The sequence below is a fragment of the Dendrobates tinctorius genome, unplaced genomic scaffold (genome assembly GCF_039654945.1).
Source record: "Dendrobates tinctorius isolate UK_male_01 unplaced genomic scaffold, ASM3965494v1 ptg000205l, whole genome shotgun sequence".
In the NCBI taxonomy this organism is placed as follows: Eukaryota; Metazoa; Chordata; class Amphibia; order Anura; family Dendrobatidae; genus Dendrobates; species Dendrobates tinctorius.
This window is the reverse complement of record NW_027361872.1, coordinates 1,474,623-1,488,618: the sequence shown is the minus strand read 5'-3', so window position 1 is coordinate 1,488,618 and position 13,996 is coordinate 1,474,623. Positions and strand designations below refer to the sequence as shown.

General features: G+C 43.8%; 1 protein-coding gene across 1 annotated transcript in view; it reads right to left on the bottom strand.

Moving 5' to 3' along the window:
- TTC7A (tetratricopeptide repeat domain 7A) overlaps positions 1-13,996 on the bottom strand; it is a 421,036-nt gene that overhangs the window by 396,586 nt on the left and 10,454 nt on the right. The window contains exon 2 of the mRNA XM_073554004.1: positions 1,794-1,957. Within this exon, the coding sequence (XP_073410105.1) occupies positions 1,794-1,957 (164 nt within the window). The remainder of the gene's footprint in view (positions 1-1,793; positions 1,958-13,996) is intronic.

Here is a 13,996-nt window from a genome sequence, read left to right as displayed (position 1 = left end):
TCCTGCTAAGGTTCCTGCTCAGTTAAGTCTCTTCTGTTATCAATCTGGCTGTCTACTCATCTACTCTGATCTTTCCACTTCTGACCCTAGCTTACATAGTGAATCCGTGCTGGATGCCCTGACCCATCACAGTCTCACTATGACTCTGTCTCATCCTCCTGTACTCGGTATACCTGCTCTGACCCGTGGGTCAACTGCTGCAGGTCTGGGGACTGCCCTGGAGTGACACCTGGCGACTACCTGCCGCCAAGCCTATTCTCACCACCAGTGGCTTTAGCAAAGACCAGGTAGTTGTTTAAAAAAAAGGGAAGAAAGTTCCAGCGCCAGGAATGGAAAATTAAAAATCCATTTTATTGTGCCAATGCATATTAAAATTCCAGCAGGTACAGCATATCAGTCGGATGACTGCAGAACAACGCGTTTCGACGCCTCAGGTCTTAATCATGTTTGAACATGATTAAGACCTGAGGCGTCGAAACGCGTTGTTCTGCAGTCATCCGACTGATATGCTGTACCTGCTGGAATTTTAATATGCATTGGCACAATAAAATGGATTTTTAATTTTCCATTCCTGGCGCTGGAACTTTCTTCCCTTTTTTTTACTATTGATTGACTGCCTAGTCAAATCCGTGCGCAGTGCGGTGAGCTGGATTATTCTGTTCTTTTACTTCAGGTAGTCGTTTAGTTACACCTCTACAGGGTAAGCCCGGCCAGTGGCGCAGTGGGTACACACCCACCCGCATTACATCCAGCAATACTTTTACGTGGCCAGTCCGTTTCTCCATCCCTGAGAAATCAGCTTTTGAATGGTTTTACAAATGAGAGTATAAATCTGCAGCCTCTGTCACTCCAGCTCTATTCCCCGCCCAGCTTCGCCTCCTCCCATAAGATTCAAGTGCTCTATGTTGTGGGACTTTGGGCGTTGTCTGACAATTTAACACTTATCAAGGTGATAACTAATTTATTAGTGGGGGTCCGACAACTGGGACCTGCACTAATCAGCAAAACGGAGGACATTTATCCCCGTTAGAATAAAGCGGCTGCGTGCATACCCGACCACTGCTCCTTCCATTCTCCATGGGCCTGCCAAGTTCTGCGCTATGGTTTTTTCAGCAGCCCCATAAAGAATGAATGGAGAAGCGGTAAGGCATCCGATCTATTGCTCCATTTTGTAGTAGGTATAAAAATGCCTCCCCCCCCGAGGATCTGCCGATCGGTGTAGATCGCAGCAGTCAGACTCCCACCAGTCACTAAGTTACCACCTATCCCGTGGACAAACGATAAATTGCTTTCACTGGACAACCTGTTTAACTCTTGGCTTTTTATAACCAAAGACCACATCAAAGTTAAATGCGCAGTGAACCTTGTTTCCATGGCAACCCCAGAGCAAGCAGATTAGAGATCATAAAAAGGAGTTTTATATTATCAAGTGTCAGTAGAAAAATAAAATAACTGTGGGGCACAAGATTCAGCGTCACATAACACTCCATGCCTTGTCGCACATGTCTATTTTAATATTGTGAAATTTACAAACGTCTCGTCCAGACTACGCCCTATACCCTGACTCATGTGCTTCCCAAACATACACCCCCTTCACCAAGCCGTGGAAAACTGAACAGCTCAGGAAAATGTGCAGAGGCAGCGTTCATTTACACCTCTCCTGGCCGAACCTGCACGAAGTTTGGAGGAAATCGGGACATAACGCTGATTAGGAGACAATTTAGCTAAAAGACACGCACGACGCTGACTAGTAAAATCACAGCCGGAGGGGGATTACTGTAAAACATACTTACTGGTAATTTGCCTCTGTTTAGTATGCCTGTTAGATACTTCTTGGCTTGATGCAGTTTTGGCTCCTTGCTTTCCACTAATGGAATGGAGAATTTGAGTTTGGCAACGTTCTCCCTTAAAGAGAGCTCCAGCAGAGCCTCAGCGAGCAGCAGGTCCGTAAAGTCATCTGCAATGCAAGGGTTAAAGTAGATGTCACAAAGAACTGAATTCCCATATAAAGAAGGATGTGATCCCGGGACTATATGACCACAATGACTGCACACAATGCAAAAGGAAAAAAGACATTTGCGCAAGTTAGTTCCCTACGTTAAAAAGGCGCTTTATTCTGTTAATCTGGAACTGAGCACTTCCTCTTAATGAGCCGACATACTGATGACTTTCACAAGGTGATTTATGACATTGTTTTTTAGTTTGCATATAAATATAAAAGGTAATCTCAAATTTTTTTTCAAATCTGCAGCACATCAATTTATACTGCAGATTTCATTGCAGATTCGACCCTTTGCTAGTCTGCAGCACAGGTCAATTTCTGCTGCGGATTTTCTCAACGATGCTACTGAACTATGCGGTGGATTTTACACCTGCGGATACTCACGTGCGCATTCTTTAAGGCTACAGTCACAGGTTTTTAAGAATTTTTTTTAAGTGGATCCTCCAAAAACACAAAAAAACAAATCTTGGAAAACTTCATACGAGAAGTTTGTAAAAAAGTTTGTAAAAAAAAAAAAAAAAAGTGGTGGAAAAAAAAAAGGTGCATGACACTTTTTTTTAAGTGGATCTTGATGGGATTCGCTCCCAACTAAGCACTGTCCAATCAAAAGGATGCAAAAACACTTCAAGAAACTAAAAACTCACCAAAAGGCAGACTTAAATGCCCTGGGCGTGATCAGAGCACTTTACATACCTCTGCCTCCCTGGCTGGTTTTATACACACAATGTCATCTTACTCAAGTTATAAGTTGTATGTATATATCATATAAGCGTTATTCCAATATAATAAAAAAAATCTGACAAATGTGTATATAAACACACACGATAAATATTTTATGGAGATACCCAACTACTGTACACTATAAAAATAAAATTAAAAAGTTAATTGTAAAAACAAGGAACAATGAAATAAAAGGGAGTCCAATGAGAGACGCAAAATAATATTCCAATACAAAGGGCATCCACCAGATACTAGATGGCAGGATACTAACAAGGAGTAATGATAACAGGTATGTATACGACTATATACCATATATGTATATCCACAAAATTAATTACAATGCGATTCGGGGAGTTAGATATACAAATATTTTCTATGCAATGTAATGCACAAAAGATAAAATCAGTAATGAAAAAAGTAAAGATACAAGCTTTAAGGCTGAAATGTAGCTCTGGGACCTGTGGTTCCACGAGCCTTATTTAGCAGGGCTTACAAGGCTAGCTGGAGAGCTGGGTGGGACTGGCTAACCACACACCTCCCATCAAGGGGTGTGTCTGATACGTTATACTGAGACTGTGGTTTTGGTCACATGTGCTCCGTGTTGGAAGGTCCTGCAAGAGGACTGGATTCCTGAATAGCACATGGTACCTGCAGAGCCTGTGATGGCTAACTGCATTGGGGAAGCTACTGACCTTCTGAGGGTCTGAAACTGTCGGGTTTGTCCTGTTGAGCAAGTCATCATCCGGGACAATGGTCCCAGTAAGGCAGCTTCCCTGGAAGCCAGGACTGACAAGGAGTCAGCGTGTGGAGCGGAGATCCTGGAAGGTAACCTTGGACAAGGGGGTTGTAAGAAAGGCAGAGAGGTGTATTTGCTACATGAACAGACTGGTGTCTTATTATGTTCATGGATGTAACGAAACGGACTGTACTCGATTCGGTCAGTTTAAACAGGATGGTCTGTTTAAGTGAGAAACAGCTCCTGTGTGCCTTAATCCCGTTGCCAAGCGATTGTCCCCCAACACATACAGTGAGCGATATCTTAATATAATATATATATATATATATATATATATATATATATATATATATATATATATATACTTATTTATCAAAAATAAGTTGTCATGAAGATCAAGTGATTGGAGAGGGTTTGGATTTTGTCATCACATCTAGTGATGAATTATGATCATTGACCACATATACACAGATGGAGGTATAGATACTAGGATGAACGGCATATACAAGGATGGGGAAGCATATACCACGATGGGGGAGCATATTCCTTTATATCTGCAGTCTGGTATCACTGCTCCTGTCTGTGGCTGCTCCGTGCTGCCCCGTCTGCTCTCTGTTGCTTCCGCCTGCTCTTTCTTGCTTCCTCCTGCTCTCTGTTGCTCCCGCTTGCTCTCTGCGGCCCTGTCTGCTCTCTGCGGCCCTGCCTGCTCTCTGTTGCTTCCGACTGCTCTCTGTTGCTCCCCCCTGCTCCCGTCTGCTCTCTGCTGCCCTCGCCTGCTCTGTTGCTCTCGCCTGCTTTCTGCTGCCCTCGCCTGCTCTCTGTTGCTCTCGCCTGCTCTCTGCTGCCCTCGCCTGCTCTCTGCTGCCCTCGCCTGCTCTTTGCTGCCCCGCCTGCTCTCTGCTGCCCCCGCCTGCTCTCTGCTGCCCTCGCCTGCTCTGTTGCCCTCGCCTGCTCTCTGCTGCCCTCGCCTGCTCTCTGTTGCTCTCGCCTGCTCTTTGCTGCCCCGCCTGCTCTCTGCTGCCCCCGCCTGCTCTCTGCTGCCCTCGCCTGCTCTGTTGCTCTCGCCTGCTCTCTGCTACCCCCGCCTGCTCTCTGCGGCTCCCGCCTGCTCTCTGTTGCTCTCGCCTGCTCTCTGCTGCCCCCGCCTGCTTTCTGCTACCCCCGCATGCTCTCTGCTGCTCCAGCCTGCTCTCTGCTGCCCCGCCTGCTCTCTGCTACCCCCGCCTGCTCTCTGTGGTCCCGCCTGCTCTCTGCTGCCCCCGCCTGCTCTCTGCTGCCCCCGCCTGCTCTCTGCTGCCCTCGCATGCTCTCTGCTGCCCTCGCATGCTCTCTGCTGCCCTCGCATGCTCTCTGCTGTTTTTCCTAAATTATGACCTTCAGTATTCAGGTTAAATTGTCATGCTGGTACTTTGCGCTAAATAAATGGGTTTTGGGTTGCAGTTTGGGCACTCGGTCTCTAAAAGTTTCGCCATCACTGGTCTAAAGGGTTGATTCCTTCATTACGTAATGGTCATATATTGACAACGAAAATGGCAAAATTCTGAAACTGTCCATAGCAACGAATCACAGCATAGCTTTCGTTTTTTGAAAGCAGGAAACAAAATGAAAGCTGTGCAGTGATTGGTTGCTATGGGCAGCAAAGATTGTTTTGCTTTTAGACAGTATCACGAATCTTCCCCTAAACGGGTCTTCTACCGAAAAGTTCCTTCTCGAGCAGCAGATTTATTACAGAAAAGTCTGCAACTGAAAAAAAATTATTTTCAAATATCTGAATTTCAAAATCTGCAGTTCGTTCAATATTGAATTGATGAGAATATCTTCCTGACCGTGAGATTGGGGTCTAAAATATCACATCCCTTTCTGAAATAATATTGATGTGCCCAAACTTCTTTAAGGCTGTGTGCACACGGCGCGTTTTTGACGTGTGGATTTGTCACAAAACCTGAAGGGAATCCTGATGCCAGGAAAGTGAATGAGGATCCTGACGCGTCGTGCACACGTTGCTTATTTTTGACTTGCAGATTTGGTGCAGAAAATAATCAGCAGCATGTCAATTCTTTCAGCGTTTTTTCGCCCATTGTCTCCAATTAAGTCAGTCAAAAACAATATAAAAACGTAGGTCTAAAAATGATTGCGCAGTTGCCGCTTTTTTGTAGCGTTTTTAGACAGAAGTGAATGCTATAGAGAGAGATAATAATAATCTACTGGCCCTCAGAGTCAATATGAGAGTCAAATGGCCCTTGAGCGTCCCGGGAGCATATTCATATGGTAACCATTCTCCGGTATTGTTTACAGGTGTATTAAACACATTATGGTTATGTGTGGTCATTATTTGATTTCGCACCTTGGTCGGACATTTGTTCGCACAGTCTTAGTTCTCTATTTCTGAGATTCCCATACTCTCACCTTGGAGCATTATTTGCACACACCATTTACTTCCTTCTGTCTATTTCTACATGGTATGTATATTTACTCTATGCATCACACAACCATCCATTATTTGAATGTTCTTTATATTCTATCGGTATATACCTTTCCATCTTATATTTACAACCAATGTGTCTGTTTTTTGCATCCTACACATGACCCTATTTTCTCTTTTTAAGTGGCTTTATCACGTATATCCCTTTGAATTGATGGACCAATAAAGGATTTTTACATTAATCAGAGCATCTCTTTTTTTTTTTTTTCTGTCTGATCTATCTAGATAACTGGTACAGTGCCTTGCGAAAGTATTCGGCTCCCGGGAACTTTTCAACCTTTTCCCACATATCATGCTTCAAACATAAAGATACCAAATGTAAATTTTTGGTGAAGAATCAACAACAAGTGGGACACAATTGTGAAGCTGAACGAAATTTATTGGTTATTTAAAATTTTTGTGGAAAGTCAAAAACTGAAAAGTGGGGCGTGCAATATTATTCGGCCCCTTTACTTTCAGTGCAGCAAACTCACTCCAGAAATTCATTGTGGATCTCTGAATGATCCAATGTTGTCCTAAATGACTAATGATGATAAATATAATCCACCTGTGTGTAATCAAGTATTCGTATAAATAAACCTGCTCTGTGATAGTCTCAGGGCTCTGTTTTAAGCACAGAAAGCATCATGAAGACCAAGGAACACAACAGGCAGGTCCGTGATACTGTTGTGGAGAAGTTTAAAGCCGGATTTGGATACAAAATGATTTCCAAAACTTTAAACATCCCAAGGAGCACTGTGCAAGCGATCATATTGAAATGGAAGGAGCATCATACCACCGCAAATCTACCAAGACCCGGCTGTCCCTCTATACTTTCATCTCAAACAAGGAGAAGACTGATCAGAGATGCAGCCAAGAGGCCCATGGTCACTCTGGATGAACTGCAGAGATCTACAGCTGAGGTGGGACGGTCTGTCCATAGGACAACAATCAGTTTTACATTGCACAAATCTGGCCTTTATGGAAGAGTGGCAAGAAGAAAGCCTTTTCTCAAAGATATCCATAAAAAGTGTAATTTAAAGTTTGCAACAAGCCACCTGGGAGACACACCAAACATGGGGAAGAAGGTGCTCTGGTCAGAAGAAACCAAAATCAAAACTTTTTGGCAGCAATGCCAAGCGATATGTTTTGCGTAAAGGCAACATAGCTCATCATCCTGATCCCCACTGTCAAACATGGTGGTGGCAGCATCATGGTTTGGGCCTGCTTTTCTTCAGCAGGGAAAGGGAAGATGGTTAAAATTGATGGGAAGATGGATGGAGCCAAATACAGGACCATTCTTGAAGAAAACCTGTTGGAATCTGCAAAAGACCTGTGACTGGGACAGAGATTTGTCTTCCAACAAGACAATGATCCCAAACATAAAGCAAAATCTACAGTGGAAGGTTCACAAATAAACGTATCCAGGTGTTAGAATGGCCAAGTCACAGTCCAGACCGTAATCCAATCGAGAATCTGTGGAAAGAGCTGAAAACTGCTGTTCACAAACGATCTCCATCCAACCTCACTGAGCTTGAGCTGTTTGCCAAGGAAGAATGGGCAAGAATTTCAGTCTCTTGATGTACAAAACTGATAGAGACATACCCCAAGCGACTTACAGCTGTAATCGCAGCAAAAGGTGGCGCAACAAAGTATTACGTTAAAGGGGCCGAATAATATTGCACGCCCCACTTTTCAGTTTTTGAATTTCCACAAAAATTTAAAATAACCAATAAATTTCGTTCAACTTCACAATTGTGTCCCACTTGTTGTTGATTCTTCACCAAAAATTTAAATTTGGTATCTTTGTGTTTGAAGCATGATATGTGGGAAAAGGTTGAAAAGTTCCAGGGGGCCGAATACTTTTGCAAGGCACTGTAGAAATACAAAATAATGATGTGGGATATTTAATTACATAAGAGATTGTTAAAGGGAACTTGTCACCCCCCCAGGGCGTTTTTAAGTAAAAGAGCCACCTTCAGCAGCACTAAGGCTGCATTCTGTGAAGGTGGCTCTTATGTTTCTGATTCTTAGTAACACTGAAATATTGACTTTTATAAAGTGCGTGCCATACCTGTATTGAGTCCCAGAGGTATGGCGTCTCCCCCTGTGTCTGCCGCCTCCCAGCCATCCATCATCCCCCTCTTGTGTCTGTGCACCACCTCCTGGGTTGCTGTTACATGCCCAGCGCCTGCGCTGTGCCAACAGGTCTTGGGCATGCGCAGTGTGCGCTGCCCGAGAACTGACATCAGGCTATCGCGCCTGCGTGTAGTGGAGGCCCCAGATCCCGCCACGCGGTGTGTTATGATGTATTCACACTACGGGGCTGGGAATCTGGCGCCTGCACAGTGAGCATCTATATAATCTCCTGCCCCCATCTCCCTCCGCCTCTTTCCTCCCGCGACAGCGTCTGATCAGCGGACCTGTCAGTGGGCTAATTCTTCCCACTTACTTTTCATCTCTACCCATTCAGGGACACTTTTAGTTCTATCCTACTAATGTTGTATTAGAATAATATTCGTTGTACCCCAAAACAGTGAAATTTACGATTTGTCTTAAGTAAAACTCAATGACCACAGAAGATCAGAATGACAGGCCCTCTCTGCCCCCCGGCCTGGTGAAAGGGTGGAGAAGGGCAGGGCTTTTCCGAGTAATTCTGTACACTGATCGCCGCTGAGGTAAATATCCAAAGTTCACTCCACCTAGTCACCGTCTATTGTAGGTATTGGATCGAGGGTGGACTATGTCAGATGGCGTCACAGGACTGTGCACACGCTGTAAAATCACACACAAAAATCCCCTTTCATTGGTCTCCAAGAAGGATTTCTGAAGGAAAAGCAAACTTCTTGTCAGAAAATATGGTGTGACGATTTCCCACGATTGCTCGGCCATGAATCAGCCGCTCACAGCCTCATGGAGTCATCCATCGGACTGGTATTCCTGCTCTCCCAGTACGTTTCCAGTCTACTCACAGCTTCTACTGTAAAACATGAGAACGCAGCCCCAGTCTGCTTATTCCTGGCCCACGAAAAAAAAAAATACGGTAATGTGACTAAAGAAAAAAAAAAAGTGACTCAGCCAAGATGTTTATATGAAGACTGGAAAAACAGACGCTTCTCATGTTTTCCATAGAAACTTTTACAGTTACTGAGACTATAATTCCAAAATTAACTCAGTTTAAAAAAAAAAAATCCAAAAAGCTATTGAAAACCCTTGTTTCCAAGAAAGATTGGTGAAAAGGGCTCCAGGTTTATGGGGGCCCTTGGACGGCGGCATCACTTTGGATTTTTCCTCCTCCGTTCACAAGAGCTATAGCTTTTTTTTTTTTTTTTTTTTTACTTTTCAGCTAATAGACCTGTCAGATGGCTTGTTTTCTTCTATACGAGCTGTAGTTTATATCATCAATATTTTGGGGTGTATACGACCTTCTGATCTCCTTTTAGTTCACATTTTTTATGCAAAATGACCAAAAATACTGTAGTACACTTTGCAATCTCATTTTTTTACTCTTGGACAAGGGAGAGTAACATTATTTTTTATGAATGAATATATTATTCACTGCAGTGAAATTCTCCCGGTGAACTCGATGCTGCACCGTGCGACTTTCTCACGGTGCTAGCGGGGATCTCACCAACGTAACCGCAGTTCAGCCCGGCTGGAAACTCTCACGGTGCTAGCGTGGATCTCACCGACGTAACCGCAGTTCAGCCCGGCTGGAAACACAGCCTCGGTGACGTCACTACTAGTCACTGACGCTGGGCTCCCAGCAGCTCATTCACCAGTGGTTCTCAGCCTGAACGGTCACATCTTCTCCCCCAGACATGGATTATGGCATGGGACAGAACGTTGGAGAGGTGAGAGATATTGTTGTTTTATTATTTTTGGTTTGTTACAGGAGAACGAGGGCTTCAGTGGAATTAGGCAAGGTCGTAAGTATGGTTTGATTAAGATTATCGAAGGAGTCTGTGTCATTTTTTCAATTAAAGGAATTTATTCTTGGTGTGTGTGTTTTTATACAATGCGACTAAGGGGTTTAGTTATGGGGGCATCTTATTACTCCATTACTCTATTGCTCCATTACAAACCTTGGGGCTTGATGTCACCCGACAATACAAAGGTGTAATCAACCCCCCCCAACTATTACCCCATAGCCCACCACTACAGGGCAAGTGGGAAGAGTGAGGCTAAGTGCCAGAATTGGCGCATCTTATAGATGCGCCTTTACTGGGGCGGCTGAGAGATGATATTTTTAGCCTGAAGGGGGGCCAATATCCATGGTGCGTTTCTAGGCTATTAATATCAGCCCACAGCTGGCTGCATAGCCTTTGCTGGTTATTAAATATATGGGGACCCTAAATCACTTTTTTTGGAGGGGACCCCATTTTAATAATCAGTAAAGGCTAAGTATACAGTTGTAAGCTGATATTAATAGTCTGGAAAGCTCCATGCGTATTGCCCCCTTCCTAGCCTATAACCATCTGTCCCCAGTCGCTGGCTTTCCCTGTTCTGGTTTTGAAAATTGCAGGGGAGCCCACGCCATTTTTTTTTAAAATTAAACAGATACTGCGTTTAATGCAGATTTTCTCAGCTTTCCCTCTGCTAGTTAAGAAAATTACACGGGAGCCCACGCCATTTTTTTCAGAAAAACAATTGTTTATTAATTAAATACATTTACAGTAAGCTGAACACAAACTTTACTAATTGTATTTGTCACAGACATCTGTATAACTACCTATACTATATGTATTTACTGTGTGTAATCCATCTCCTCTATCCTGTCGGCTCCTTCAGATATTTTACAGAACACAGCAGATGAATTGTCAGCTTTTCTTCTATCTATCTGTGTAATATATATATATATATATATATATATATATACAAATATATATATATATATATATATATATATATATATATATATATATATATATATATATATATATATATGTGTGTGTGTGTGTGTCACTGACATCTAAATATCTATGTATTCTATATGTACATACCTATTCTATTTTAACCTGTCACGCTGTGATAATACTGTACGCAGCACATGATTTGCCAGCTTTTCTTCTATCTATGTAACATAAATACATATATAAATATATATATATATATAATGTATATATGTGTGTGTGTGTCACTGACATCTATATATCCATCTATCCTATGTGTATATACACTGCTCAAAAAATAAAGGGAACACTTAAACAACAGAATATAACTCCAAGTAAATCAAACTTTTGTGAAATCAAACTGTTCACTTAGGAAGCCACACTGATTGACAATCAATTTCACATGCTGTTGTGCAAATGGAATAGACAACAGATGGAAATTATTGGCAATTATCAAGACACACTCAATAAAGGAGTGGTTCTGCAGGTGGGGACCACAGACCACATCTCAGTACCAATGCTTTCTGGCTGATGTTTTGGTCACTTTTGAATGTTGGTTGTGCTTTCACACTCGTGGTAGCATGAGACAGACTCTACAACCCACACAAGTGGCTCAGGTAATGCAGCTCATCCAGGATGGCACATCAATGCGAGCTGTGGCAAGAAAGTTTGCTGTGTCTGTCAGCGTAGTGTCCAGAGGCTGGAGGTGCTACCAGGAGACAGGCCAGTACACCAGGAGACATGGAGGGGGCCGTAGGAAGGCAACAACCCAGCAGCAAGGACCACTACCTCAGCCTTTGTGCAAGGAGGAACAGGAGGACCACTGCCAGCACCCTGCAAAATTACCTCCATGAACACAACCCCCACCTGTGGACGTTGGACACTCAGACCATCCTCATGGATTCAGTTTCTAACCGTTTTTGCAGACACATGCACATTTGTGGCCTGCTGCAGGCCATTTTGCAGGGCTCTGGCAGTGCTCCTCCTGTTCCTCCTTGCACAAAGGCTGAGGTAGCGGTCCTGCTGCTGGATTGTTGCCCTCCTACGGCCCTCTCCACGTATCCTGGTGTACTGGCCTGTCTCCTGGTAGCGCCTCCAGCCTCTGGACACTATGCTGACAGACACAGCAAACCTTCTTGCCACAGCTCGCATTGATGTGCCATCCTGGATGAGCTGCACTACTTGAGCCACTTGTGTGGGTTGTAGAGTCCGTCTCATGCTACCACGAGTGTGAAAGCACAACCAACATTCAAAAGTGACCAAAACATCAGCCAGAAAGCATTGGTACTGAGATGTGGTCTGTGGTCCCCACCTGCAGAACCACTCCTTTTAGGCTGTGTGCACACGCTGCGGATTTTGCTGCGGTTCCGCAGCGGTTTTGGCCGCTGTGGACCCGCAGCAGTTTTTGCTGCGGTGTACAGTACCATGATTCCCTATGGGAATCAAAAACCGCAGTGCAGACGGTGCGGAATATCTGCGGTTTTCAATCCGCAGAAAGAATTGACATGTCAATTCTTTCTGCGGATTCTCCTGCGGTTTGCTATCTCCTCTATTGAGGAGATGAAAAACCGCAGAACAAAACCGCAGAGCAATCCGCAGGTAAAACCGCAGGTCTTTTGACCTGCGGTTTCACCTGCGGATTTTACAAAATCCGCGCGGATGAATCCGCACCTTTTCCGCAGCGTGTGCACACAGCCTTTTTGAGGGTGTCTTCATAATTGCCAATAATTTCCATCTGTTGTCTATTCCATTTGCATAACAGCATGTGAAATTGATTGTCAATCAGTGTTACTTCCTAAGTGAACAGATTGATTTCACAGAAGTTTGATTTACTTGGAGTTATATTCTGTTGTTTAAGTGTTCCCTTTATTTTTTTGAGCAGTGTATCTATTCTATTGGAACCTGTCACCTGTGATTTTACTGTAAGCCGCATATGAATTGCCGTCTTTTCAAAGGATCTAGAGGTGTGGTTCTACAGGAAGTATTTTTTTTTACCTCCGGAGGGGTACTCAACTTTATCAGCATGCACAAAGAGACACAAGTTAGCCCCAAAAACGCATGAAAAACCTGCACCTAAATTGCAACAAAAACGTTCCAAAAATGCACCCTAAGAGTGTGTGCACACGCTGCGGATTCTGCTGCGGATCCGCAGCGGATTTGGTCCTGCGGATCCGCAGCAGCACCATTAAAAGCTATGGAAAATGAAAACTGCAGTGCAGACGGTGCGGATTTTTCCGAGTGGATTTGCTGCGGTTTCTAAACCGCAGCATGTCAATTCTTTGTGCGGATTCCGCAGCGGTTTAGCACCTGCTCCATGACAGGTGTCAAACCGCAGGGGAAAACCGCAGGCAAACCAGCAGAAAATCTGCAGGTAAACCGCAGGTCTTTTGACCTGCTGATTTTCCCAAATCTGCGCGGAAAAATCCGCAGCACAATCCGCAACGTGTGCACACAGCCTAACATGCGTCTTAGCCGCAGCTTCTTTCCTGCCAAGAAATCAGGTTTTGCTGCAGAAAAAAAAACCGCCCAGTGTGAACTTACCCTAAGCATTTGTAGCAGAAATTTATGCACCATTTCTGAATTCCTTAGCAGGAAAAACACTGCATACAATAGGAGCGTTTTTGGTGCAGATGTTTCCCCATTCATTAGTATGGATGAAATCTGCAGCAAAAAAAAAACCACTGAAAGAATTGAAATTCTGCAGATATAAATCTGCTGCAAATCCGCAAGGAAAGAATAAGCAACGTGTCAATGAGGCAGTTGTATTAAGGATCCATGTAATATAGAGTCACAATAGGGCAACTAAAGAAGTTCATGCGGCCCTGTGTCTGTATGAGTTATTTTTGATGGATTCCATGCCTGATGGAAGCACTATATGGCGGCACGCCCTGTGCAAGACGCCTTAGGTAAATGTGCCCTTCCTCAGAAGAATCAGCTCCCTCAGTAATAGATATACCGTAACTAAAAAATAAGGTGGAGATGATTATTTCTATTTAACTTTAAAAGCAGTAACTTTAGTTTGCAGAGAACATAATTTATCTATCTGCATGTACCGCGTGCCTCTACACGTTACACAGTCACAGCCATACTTATCATTTAGGTGCCCCTAGGCAAAACATCAAGTCCAATGGGTGGGGATCCTGCCTCGTGGGAAAATGTGCCAATAAACTGAAGTAGTCTTGGCA